Source organism: Xiphophorus hellerii, chromosome 14 (assembly GCF_003331165.1).
Source record: "Xiphophorus hellerii strain 12219 chromosome 14, Xiphophorus_hellerii-4.1, whole genome shotgun sequence".
Taxonomy (NCBI): domain Eukaryota; kingdom Metazoa; phylum Chordata; class Actinopteri; order Cyprinodontiformes; family Poeciliidae; genus Xiphophorus; species Xiphophorus hellerii.
This window is the reverse complement of record NC_045685.1, coordinates 15087084-15100470: the sequence shown is the minus strand read 5'-3', so window position 1 is coordinate 15100470 and position 13387 is coordinate 15087084. Positions and strand designations below refer to the sequence as shown.

Genomic DNA, 13387 nt, shown 5'->3' with positions numbered 1-13387 from the left:
CACCCCCGGTTGCTATGACTTTGTCATGTTGCTGTTGTTTATCGCTCCCTGTGTATCAAGCCCTTAACGAGAAGTGAAGGGCTTGCATCAGGCACTTGCCAGGCTCATGGTGTCGTACCACAGAGTGTAGCATAAAAACCCCGTGAGGAAGAACAAGCCAGGGGAACGCTGGTTTAAAAGCAGCACATGACATGACAGCTTGGGAGCACTTTGAATTCAAACTGAATGGACCATTTAACCTGTGTGTCATGATATGTTGCATTTGTTATGAAGCAGCTGCAACTACACTGCAAAACAACAAATGTGGAGCTGCAACAACAGCATAATCATCCCTCGCAGATTTCCAGCTTGGAAAAAGAAAAAAAACCTAAAACCAATGGGCTATCTACATCGTACTGGAAGTCGATAATGAATTTCTTTTAATCGACAACCAAAATACAAAAAGGCCATTGCAAAACAGTGCACACTAAGTTTGCTTAATTGCTAAAGAGATTCTGCCCTATAATTTCATTGAAATGCAAGCATTTCAAAAAAGAATGCAAGCTTTTGACATCCAGTTGTAAGTTTGCACTTTTTTTTTGTTTTTTACAAGAGTCCTACCCAACAGTAGTGCCTGTTTTTCTTTGTCCGAGTCTAATGATGATTATATTTTGAAGAGCATCTTTGTTTACAGTTTTTCTTTAGAAATGTGTTTATTGATTCTTGAGAGAGTGTGCTTGCATTATTACGCCATTATCATTATTAATGGGCGACCAGAGTTTACTTTTTTGGGAAAGCGAACTAAGCTTGAGTGGTGTGAATGCACCCTTAGTCTTCGCTCTAGTTTTTGAATACAATATGTTGAGTTCAAATTCAACTCATTAGTTGTTACAGTTCATTCAGTAACTGTCATGCTGCCATTGTCAAAATCCCAGGATGACTAAATGTATATACACACCATCCAACCCATATTGCACATATATAAAGGCACTTAAAATACATAGGAAGGTGATAAACCTTATCACTGCACTGCAAATATGTACACCATAATCCACTGTCAAGGCTTCTAAATTAATTCAAGTCCATGGCAAAGACCACCCATGAAAGTAGAGCATATCATGAGGATGTACTTCCTTTGACCTGGAATACTCTCCCGTTGAATAAATCATGACAAAGTGCACCAGCTCCACACTAGTTTTTTTTTTCTTTTTATCTTTTATCCTGCCAATCCTCAGAATATGCCCTTGAGAAACTACAGAAAATAAGAGAGAGGGGGAAAATACTGGATACTACACCGCAGGAGGTAGTGTGGAAACATTGTTTCCATGGTAATGACAACCAACAGTAAGCCCACTATCAGTTCTTGGGTATTGACTCTCATTCATCTGTGATATTTAACCTTCACAGACGAATAGCCAGCCATGCATGCGCTGGAATTGATAAAGGCGACATATTCCCTACATTACAATTGATGTCATTATCATTTAGAAGCTGGCAGAATATTCTGCTTGGCCTCATCTATCAGGCTGCTCAGGTCGGCCATTAACTTATAATTTTTTTTGAAGATGAAGGAGACGGGTCTGTAGGGTGACTAGCAAAGTGCCAAAACAGAACACTTGTACTAGAACATTTGCAGTGTAGTGTTAAAGGTAAATGCAACATCTCCTGCTTCTTTGAGGCCAGGTTGTATGGATGAGGTCCTAAACATATCAGTTACATAGTATGTTTTTTTTTCCCCTCTATAAAACTTGAATTGGAAAAGAAAAGTTGAATTGGAAAATTAATAGGAACCCTACAAGCCATAAACTTGTGATCTGAGCTAAGCATTTTTTCTTATTTGTTCCAAGACATGACATAAGGGGTATTGATGAAAATCCATCACCACATGTGCAAAGCCTCCAACAACGACATTGTTTTTTTAGAACTGCATGTTTGTAATGTAGTGTGTGCTTTGTCGTTATCTGATAGCTATATTGGGCTAGGTTTTAAATGATTATGGGGTTGTGATCCAACATTCAACAAATGTCAGAGCAGTTCCAGAAACACATATTGACATTCATGTCTAAGTAGTAATGCTATGACAACATGCAGTAGTACACAATACTTGCTATAAAAGTTTGAAGGGTTTTTCGCTTTTACCCTGACTTCTCACAGGCTTGTCAGCATCATTATTCTGTTCAGCACTTGTAAGACAGGGGACTCTACAGCTTTAAGAGTTTAATTTAAAAAAAGAGTTCACAAACACAGAATTCAATTCCAGCTTTACCACAATGGGAGCATGGCATAACCAGCACCAAGAACACAACTCATTCAGGCATCTCTGCAGTGCTCGACTATGCCAGCTCCTTCAATAGATTTGATTACTTCTTGGTTTACATTTCCCTCACCCCGACTCGCTTCCTTGGCCATCAAGCCGCACAGAGAACAGACGACTTAAACGGAAAGCTGAATACACAGAGCCTTGCTGATGGAAGCCCAGGTATTATCCTCACATAATGTTCCCCTTTCAGTCTTTCAGATGAACGACGTGGACCAAGGCCAAAATAATTAGACCCACACAGTCTAAACTCATTGTGCGCACAGTGGATCGTAGAAGCTCCTACTTTAGGTTTTTTGTTTGTGTCTTGGTTCCTGTGGCTTTCAGAAAGAGAATCATGTTTGTTCAGAGATAAGCCAAGGTTGTCGTGCCGTTCATCCACCTTATCTTTGATTCATAAGCCAGATGGGACTCTCTTCTTTCTCTGTTTTCTCTTCCTGTTTCTTCTTTGCCTTCTGATTCCAGTTATCCTCCTTGTTTTCTTCACTTTTTAAATTTGCGTTGCAGTTTTCTCCAGAAATGTGTTTTCATTTGAGTTTTGTTTTTGCCTTTTTCAATCTAAATTTAATTTAGCCACCAATGTTTCTCTGTATAAAATTATAATGCTTGGCATAAGTAATCACAAGGAGTGGTGCATAGCATGTTTTAAAACTATCCTATGTGAAACAGAAGCTTATTTAGCTGGTTTTAGCAGCTAAATAACCTCATCATCATATCATTGAGTTTTACAGGAGTCTGCTAATGACCCATACATTCTACAGAGTGTTAAATCAGGGAAGCATTACAAACATGCCAAACACTGGCCTTTGAGAACCGACTTTGGACACTTCTTTTTTTAAAAAGATTTATTTTTTTGGCTCTAGTGGCCTTAATTTGAAAGTGCTCAGACAGGAAAGTAGTTGAAGAGAGAGAGGGAAGACAAGCGGCAAAGGTTACTAGGACGGGAATCGTACTTGCGACAGTCGTGTCAAGGACAAAGGCCTCCTAATGTGGGTTGTGCTTAACCCCTGCACCACCACAGCACCCCTGACTTTGGACACTTATAACTTAAACTAACAGGCCATTCAAGGAGAGAATTAATCACTGAAGGATGTGAGGTGAACGTGGGTTCTGAGAAACTCTGGTTGGTCCTGTCAGTTCTCAGTCTCAGATCCAACACCTTTTGTGTTTGCCAAGAGAGGTTACTCTGAGGCATTGATGTTCCTTTTGCCCAGATAGAAGTTTTTGGTGGTTTCGCTCATTGGAAATTCAGAAGAGATTTGGTTATGGTGCAAAAAGCATATTCTTGTTAAAATATAAGAGTTTTCTTTTTTATATGTAGGTTCATAATGGGATTTGGTGGCCAGTAAGGTCAGATTATCCTATATTTTCAAACCCCATTGTTTTTAAAGAAGACACAGTTCCAAATCAAAATCAGGCTAGATGAGATTTATGTGGTGGTCTATTTCAGATACACTGGCATTATGAATGCATCCATTTCAAAAGCTTACTTGCCTCTGAACTGTAAGAAAAAGTCATCACTTTAAAAACCAATTCTTGATATACAGTATACTGATCTTTTCTATGACAGTTGAGTCAGCAGTTTTGTATAATAGCTTTTGAGTCATGTCTGCTTCATGGTTTTGAATAACTCTGGCCCACAGTATATGTAATAAAATGTTGTTTTTTTCAGTTCAGTCTAATGTCATAAAGAAATCAGTGCAAAATGTGATTTTAGGTGTTGATAAAAGCTGCTTTGTGAGGCCCCATAATGCTGCAAATACAGAGGTTTTGTGATTGTTTTGAGACAAGATGTGAAAGTTGAAGAGGTATAAACACTTTTTACAGGCAATGTAGCAATCTAACTTTCATTGAAATGCAGTTCTATATGCTAAGTGAGAAAGATTAGTATACATCCAAGGCTAATTGGCACAGCAGTAACCGATTAAACAACATACTGTTTGAACGTAAAGCTCACTCATCAAACCCTTTGTAACCGGGGCCATGTGGATAAATTGCATCACAGTTGGGGGTCCAAACCCAACTTTATAAAGGACAACTCTGCTTAGTAATTAGTGTTACCTCTGTCAATAAGCTTTGCTATTGCATCTGTGGAGGCGGTGTTCATCCACTGAGCATCACTCTGCACAAGGTGCAGTTTATTCATAGCTCTGAATCGAACCCCTTCCTAATTGGATGTGTGAATGTGCCCATTCATCCACAGAGGGGCATCTAATTAAGGTCCTTTGACATTAGACACAGCTTTCTGAGTTTTGGCAGGGGTCTCAATTTCAACCAGGCTTCCCATAGTCAAGCTTAATTGACTATTATGATAAGAGTTGAGAGTGTGTTTCTCAGCAGTGTAAACACATGCCACCTGTTAAGTATTCTTGCTTTTTACTGTTGTTGATTTTGCACAGACTGGGTGAATTTTAATACATAGGTGAGTGTTTATTTCAGCTCAGACATGTTTGATGAGCAATCCTTCACAGGATGTGACAGCAGGTCTGAATACCAATGATATACGTATGTTGTGCCAGAATTGACAAAAATAAATATGTAAACTGATTCATAGTTCTGTTTTCAGACATTGTCCTCATTGTTCCAATCTGAAGTTTACACACACACACACGCACGCACGCCTACCTGCACACACACACATCATTGCCATGAATAGCTGGTTAATTTGTTCAGGGTGGAATAACTTTGCAACACACAAACATGTTTTGGATTTTTTCAAATCCACAAAAGGTAAAAAATGACACATACAAACTTAAAATATAAAAACACCACTAATATTTAGGTAAATGTTACAAGCAAAGTTTAACATTAACTTCCATTGTCTAAAAAGTCTTGGGTGTAATTTTTCTGTTGCAACACCCGATTATGTCCAGGTTTCTACTGTCTGACCCAAACTATCACCCTTGGGTTGAAAAATGTTGGTTAGGATGTTCAGGAACAATGTAGGCTCAAATTTATCATGAACTGGAAACTGCTGGAACACCACTGCCGGTGTCACCAGCTTCTTGTGCAATACAAAATAAATAAGCTTCTGTTTTAAAATTAGAGCAGAGAAAGCAGGTAGAAAATGACTAAGGAGCCAAAGGATAAAATCAAAATAAAAAAAGGCTGTAGTAGGATTCAAGAAGGGAAACTGAGGGATGGAGATTAATTTACACAAGGGAGCTGAACTAAGACTCAAAGAACTACAAACCAAAAGCAAAAAGATGCCTGGCAGTAACGTACGAAATCAATTCAAAAGTAAATATAACAAAAAAAAAAAAATACACGAATAAAACTAAGAAAGTAATCACAACAGAATGAACTAGTACGGCAAAGCCCAAATGATGATGATAAAAACGGAACATAGCAAGATCTTTTTAACAATAATAATCTCAGTAATGATAAACACAAACACCTGTGGATTGTGACATGTTGTCTGAGAAGTCTGCATAAGATGACCAAACTCTGCAATGAGAATATTTTAGGTGAATCCTTCTTGAGGCAGCTGTAGGAAGCAGCTGTTTTTACTACAAATACACATTGATCAAAAACACAGCTTGGCTGAATATGAGTAAAGCTGATGAAAAGGGTACCATGATGTTCCCTAATAACCAGATGTTCTTTTGAAAACATATATGGAAAGAAAAAGGGTCTAAAATTATTGTTTACAGTTGTTGCTTGTTGTCTTTGACAGAGAGTACAGAACACAACAGAAACTCTGCTGGATTTAACTGGACGGAACATGACAGACTTCTTGATCAAGACTTTTGAGGACTCCGGAAAAAAAAGGTAACAAATATTTATTTTATACTCTAGTAACACCACTTTTTTTTTCTTCTTTTTTTTTCCACAAACCCAGCCAAATTCCTGCATGCTGTCATTTCTCGTCTTCACGGATTCTGCAGTTGAAATGTTTTGACAAATCCTTATGGGCCACTCTTTGATTTACTTTCCTTAACCTGTCATTCTGCTGTATGGAAACAGTTTCCGCCAACTGTCAGTGATGGAAATGAAAGGAATTAGCTTGACGTTTGTTTAATCATGACTCTAAAGCTGTCCACGTTTCTAGTAGTTCCTTTGCATTCTGTGTACCCTCCACGAGTATCGCCACCTCTCATAAGAATGTTTAAAAAGCCTTAAATAAATCCATATTTTATATGTGTATATATTAATATACAGTACATTACACTTACAGAATCTCTGCCATGGTCTGATGATTGTCATATTGTCTCTCTATGTAATGGCTTGACTCTGAAAGAATAAGCACTTCGTTGGTGATATGATTCCAGCTTTTTTTTATGGCCCCATGTCCATGTGCCGTTTGGCGCTTAACCAAGTGCAAAATAAGGCAACGTCTATTGTTGGTGTGTTTATCAGGCGCATCACCGTACTCACATTATTTACATTGACAAATAAAGTCACATCAGGGGAATAGTGACAGATGATCATAAAGGTGTCAGATAGAGGTGATTCCAAGTGATCAAATTGTAAAATGCTGCCTCGACCTGTTCTTGTTGCAGATGGATATAACCTCAGTTTCTTGCATTAATGTCTTTTTTTCTTCTTCGTCTTTCTTTTGGCAAAATTCTGTGTCAATAAATTGTGCAAATTTTTCCAAACTATCCAAACTCTACTGCTGAGTTTGTGTGTACCTTTTTTCATGTATGTGGACTAAACTGGTTGGGAATTTCATGACGTAAAGACAAATTACCACCAATGCAGATGTTTGGCATACCTGGTGTCGCTGTTGTGAATATATATGCCTTCTTCTCCAAATGAATCCATCTCCACTTGTTTTTTTGTTTTTTCCTGTGATTGCAGGTATGGAGGTATTTCTGTGGGAGCAGTCAACTCACAAGTCCGTCTATCTGAGGCAGAGGTCGAAGATGTCTTCAGGGATTTGAAAAATCTTTTGAGTTCATCTCAGGTACGTCATAAATGTTTGCACTGATTGTACCAAATTGGCTTACACAGTTGGTTTCTTTGTATCTATGTTAAATGGTTCTGAAACAGTACCCCAGTTGTAGAAATTTTTGAAAGAAAACACTTTTCTCATGGGGACTGGATTCTCTTTTGTAAAGGCTTATTTACAAAAGCAAGAGGAGAATGCTTAAGTCATCTCTTTTTTAAAAAAAAAACTAAAGAGTTTTATAAATCTTTAATATCTCAGCACATGTGTGGGTTGTCTGGATGTTTGTAGCTTGCTACAGGGATATTTTTTTTTTCATTTTGACAGCTGAAGAAAACATATGAACACTGAGTTTGAAAATAGCTTGAAATTTTTGTGTTTGGTCAGTCTCAGAACATTTTGTTGGTCTTCTAAGTATTTAGAAAAAAAAGCCTAAATAGTTTGAAGACTGACCATCATGAGTAGATGCAAACATTAGCACTGTTCTTACTCAAGGTTAAATTGCCTGTTCATACCCCCACTGTCTTGCAAAACTATTCATACCCCTTTTGCTGTTTTTATATTTTCTGTAACTGAAGTGTATATATATATATATATATATATATATATATATATATATATATATATATATGGGTTTTTTTTGTTAAATAGATTAGCCTGTCACAAAGTTAAATTTTGCACAAAAGAAAATAACCCTACTCGCAAGCTCCAAAAAGAATATGAAAAGAATAAATAAATGTAATCATATTAAATTTTATTTATTACAGCAGTAAATAGAGAGACAAGTTTCGATTCAGGACTTGGCTTTTAAATGAGTTCTTACAGGCGCAGCGACATCTCAGACATCAAGGCTGCAGCTCTCGCACATAAACATTGCTTTCTTTCTTCTTTTTTTTGCCAGTTGTGTCGACGGTGGCTCTTAATTTTTGTAGTGTGTAGACCTTGATGAATTACAGAACAATAAAAAGGAACAAAAAAGAGGGCTAAAGATTAACATCTGTCTTTGAGTGTCCGTGGCAACAGACCACAGCTGTGTGATACTTTAAATAGACCAAGAAGTTAAGAAGCTTTATGTTTAAAACAATTCATACTCAATCCTTTAAGGTTTTTAACTTGCACATGGTTTTTATGTTGTTTGTATTTATAATCTTAAACTCAGTCAGTTTAGCTCATGTGAATAGTTTTATAGTCAAGATAAAGTATTTAAGACCTCAGGGGCAGTTTTTCTAGAACCCCATGCCAAGCCCAGTTGTCTCCCTCTTTTGTCTTTTTTTATTTTCCCTCTTTGTTTGTCTCCCGCAAATAAACTCATTAACATTTCAAATTTGTGGACATTCTAACTACTCTAAGATCAGCGGGCTGCTTTGGCTTCGGGCAACTCCAGCATCATCCTTGCCCGTGTTTACCCCCCTGCGTCTCCGGGATCTCAATGCTAATGTGACTTTAATTTGAGCAGCAGAAATGATGTAGCCCTTAATGGCTGGGCATTAACTGTCCTAACATTGCTGTCCTTGTTATAAAAAATTAAAAAAAAACATGCAACACTGTCCTTGGGAAATGTCTGGCTTTCTGCTGCTTCTTGGCAGGTTTGTGATGTGAAACGCTAACTGGAAGTGGCACTTTTTTTTTTTTTTGTTCTTTGTCAGTTCCGACTGGGAAGTGGGCATTTAAATTTTGGCTTAATTGCATTTTCTGTATCCAGCAGGTAGAAATGGAGTTATGTGCAGCAGGATGCATTGGGAACAGTAAGAAGCAGCAAGCATAAGTGCTGAAATTTTCATAATTAGGCCAAAAGAAAGAGGGAAAAAAAAGACACAATAGTTGGATGATGTGAGAGTGTGACTGCTTCCTGAAATGCTTCTATAACCCATTGAGGGAAGTTTTCCTCACTGAATCTGTTAATTTAGTAATCTTTAGCTCCTTTCTGCCTGTGTTTATATCCGCTTATTTATATCTCTGCTTATTGTAGCTTTGTTACTGTGTATAGGAAGAAATAATAGATGCCCACGTGGCTTTAAATTCTACTTGAGGGCCTTGTAAATGCTTTATTAATGCAATAGAAGTAATCCTAAATACATACCACAACAATTGCTTCAAATTAATTTACCCATTTCCTAAATCAAACTCATTTTTTTCTTTGTGTGTTTTCATTTTGCTTTTTTGTACTCTTGTTTTCATCCACTCAAACCATTTCACACGTGCATAGTTAATTCATTTTTAAATCCGTTGACTACTTTACACTTAGTATTTTAATTAACTGTGCAACCTTCTAAAACCTCAATTTCCTGTGAAAGTCTCTGAGCACCCAAATAAGAATTTGATGTTAGGATACACATTTTTTTTATATTCTTGTATCAGAATTTCAGATTTAGATTTTTGATTTTATGACACAATTCTGATTGTATTCATACATTTTTATTGCATTAAATGAAATAAAATTTGCATCTGCTGCCTCAACTATTTTAAATGTTGCGGAATGTAAAACGTATGAATATTATTTGTGGAAAACTATACAACATCTTGTACCAGAGAGAATATAGAAGCAAAAACGCAACATATACGCTGCCAGCTTTGGCATGCTTATGATGAAGACATAACATCAAACATTTTTAGCAGGTTTCACTACACGTTTTCCAAAACCTCTCAAATCAAAAATGGATCTGTCCACACAAAATGTATCACATATTTTGTATTTGCACCTCATTTTAACATGGAAAGATAACTTTTGGTGGAAAAAAGCAAGATTAGTAATTTTTAAGAAATTCGGAAAACAAAGATTGTGTTGTGAAGTGGACATGTTGAATTATACCTTTTGTTAGCAATCAGTATGGTGTGCTAAAACAGTTCTGTGTGAATTTGTAATCTGACTTTTACAAATTCACCAGCTTTTGTGGTAGACAGACATTATAAAAAGAAAAAACATTAAAAAAGAGTAATTCCTCTCCAATAAACCTTCCTCCCAGAGATTAAATAGAAAATATCTTCCTATTAAATTGCCTCTTTGTTCTTCTGCACCCTTCACCTTTAAAGACCACATTGATACTGAAAAGATACAATTTTCAGTTTTCTTCACACAGTGATGGAATCTACACTGAAGAGCGTTGTTGTTAGCTTGACCTAGTAGTCTTTAGTATGTTTCTTATTGGAAAAGGGTCTGATGTGGGTTTTTAAAAATTATGTGAGTGACACTATACATTCTCAAACAACTTTACTTTGTACATCAGAAATGTTCAGCGTGAAACCTTGACATGAAAGGACAATTTGTTTTCAACTCCAGTCCTTGCGAGCCACTGTCACAATGGGCTTTTAGTTACCAACATGTGGAATGAGAATGTATTAAAAATTTGACCATTTGCTGAGTAAGGGGACAACTGCAATGTAAACACACACACACATGAAAACGGCCAAACAGGCAATTTGACCAGTGAAATGGTCAAAAAGATTTCCCTCGCACACTTCAGCGGTATGTCGTGAACCCCGGCATTGACTGGGGTCTTCGGGCCAAACTAACCTTGTCATTGTTGTTGAGCAGGAAGGAGTTTGTCAAGGATTAGACTCAGGCAGCTGCTGGCCCACTTCTCATCTTGTTTCAGTTGCTGCTAATCCTCGGGAATTCTCCCAACTGGAGCCTCTTCTTTCCTGCTTGGCACGATTCATGCCAGAGTGGAGTGAAAACGCGAAACACGCAAACACAAAAAGAAGATTTCCTTTGGTTGTTGCTGTGGGATACATCACAGACAAGCGTAGGAGTCTTGTTCTCGGCCCCGTGCATGAATAGACTTGGAACAGAGAGAATGTTATTCAACAAATATTTCTGTCAGCAGAGATTTCCGAGCTCTTCCCCTGTCCCCTTTTTTCCCCAACACTGATACAGAAGAAGATGATGAGTTCATGCTGCCTTACTGAAATGATGTGTAAACATTTTGTTAAGCCATGCAAGCAGAATGATTCAAAAGGAGGACAAGAAATGCTCTGAATAGCCAAAGTATTGCGCTTCTGACAGTGCCACTGTGCGTTATAGGTTTTTGAGACTGAACGATTGTAGAATGGAGAAAAATAAGCCCCTTGTAACTGTCTCGAGAGCTGGAGATGTCTCTTTGTTGTCCGTTGCTCTCCTTTCCATTGCCGCCGTGTCAGTGCAGACAAGAATTTGCACCTGAGCACACTCCTGCATTCTTGGGATGTCTTTCTTGATTTCTCTCCTCTTATTTTTCCCACCTCCCACCTCCCACACCAGTTGTCACTGACACTTTACCTCCTGAGACTTCTCTGATGCTGCATGCACTTCCCTCTGCAACCCACCGACACACGCATACACAACCTTTTTTTTTCCCCGCTCCTTTCGTTTGCTTCTGATGAAGGCAGAGTCCAACAGGAGGTCCATTTGCATTTATATCACACATGTAATGTCCTCAGCACTCTCGCGGCTGGGCTCAACAGCGTGGTGTCAGCATGCCACTTCTGAAAATCGGACGCCCATCATCTCGCGCCCTCATCTCAAGGCTCATTTCACATGATGCACAAGTGGAGGGCAGCAGCTTTTAATACAACCTGTCCAGTCTGCTCTCCCTCCAACATTTGCGTCTCCTCACCACTTTGAAAAGTATTTATTATCCTATTTAATTGCCTTTCTTGGATGATTGAGTACATGAGGTAATTAAACAGTTGTAGCGCTCTGTAAAATAATTCATTGCCTTTAAACTTATTCACATTTTTTGTGACATTGCTACCATTAATTCCAGTGTATTTCATTTGAATTTTCTCTTTTATAATAAAACGAAGGGGCACATAAATATGAAGTGGAACAAAAACAAAACAGGGTTTTCAAAATTCCATACAAACAAAAACCTGAAAATTGTGATCTGTATTTTCTTTAGACCTCTTAGTTAAATGCTTTATAAAACAACCATTTGCTACAAATACACCTAGAAGGCTTATTACCATCTTTGCACTTATAGGGGCTGAAATTTGTGCCCATTCGTCTTTGGAAAATGAACACCTATGAACATCAGTGTCAAATCTGGCCACAAATTTGAATTAAACTGTATGGCCCTGACTATAACGGGGCTATTCTAATACATGAATATGGGTTAGATATAAATCGTTTCACTGAATATGAAATGTACACCTATCAATGTGATGCACTGAAGTGCTCTGAATTCGGATTCCCTTTAATAATTGTCCTAGAGAGTCATGTTGCCAACTCCGTTGTTGGTCTCTCCATCTCCTGAGTTGCCATAGACTGTTGGCTGTTTTACTGAGTAATGTTCTTCTATCCCAACTTGTCATTTGGGTTGACAGCCACTTCATGGTTGGGTTGCAGTTTGCCTTACTCTTTCCATGGTCAGATGATAGATTGAGCAGTGCACTAGATATGTTCAAAACTATTATTTTGTAAATATAACCGTACTATAAGCTTCTCCACAACTGTATTCCTGACAATTTTCAGCTTTGAAGAAGCTGAACAGAGAATCCACATTGTGCTTCCACACGTCAAGCAGATGAAAACATATGACTTTTTCTCCACAGTGACAAAAACCACTGACTCTGGCCTCAACAACTGTATATGAGCAATGAAAATAAACAATTGCACTTAAATTATGGATGATTCACCTCCTGTGACCTGAAAGCAGTCTTATAATTTCCTCCTGGTATACATGGACTTCAGTTGCCCACCCACTTGTGTGCCTTGGACAGTTGATTTTCATGGGTGTTTTTATATTAATCTGGAGGCTGAATCCATTTTGCCGCCACACTGGACACTTGAATTACAAGCACCACTTGAGCCAAAGTTTTGAAATCAGGGAACATTTCTCCAACTAAAGTTGGAGTAAGGAGTTTTCTGATACTATTAGCCCTCACCTTAGTGAGTGGAAGTCTTGCAGAATACAGTCTTTTTACATCTTTATTTTAGCTGCAACAGTCTGTAACCTATTATGGTCACAGACGTATTCCATAACTCTTCAATGTGCTGTCAGCTCCCGGATAGTGACATCCATTGAGTATGGTTTCCAGGTAAGAGATGGTATTCAGATGTTGCGATGGGAATTATTTTTTGTATCAATTTAGTTACCAGCACTTTCCGAAAAGTTGAAAATCTCCATTTGTCTTTACCATGTGGTCAGGAATGTTATGTTAAAACAGATGTCCAAAAAACATCCACTTAACACATCCAATGCTCTACTATTCAATGGTCTCTA

At 37.8% G+C, this 13387-nt stretch overlaps 1 protein-coding gene across 4 annotated transcripts in view; it reads left to right on the top strand.

Annotated features, from left to right (window-relative positions):
• Positions 1 to 13387, top strand: part of LOC116732982 (phospholipid-transporting ATPase ABCA1) — a 188758-nt gene that overhangs the window by 108727 nt on the left and 66644 nt on the right. For all 4 annotated transcript variants that reach the window (XM_032583600.1, XM_032583601.1, XM_032583602.1 and 1 more), the window contains exons 33-34: positions 5973 to 6067; positions 7100 to 7205. In XM_032583600.1, the coding sequence (XP_032439491.1) occupies positions 5973 to 6067; positions 7100 to 7205 (201 nt within the window). The remainder of the gene's footprint in view (positions 1 to 5972; positions 6068 to 7099; positions 7206 to 13387) is intronic.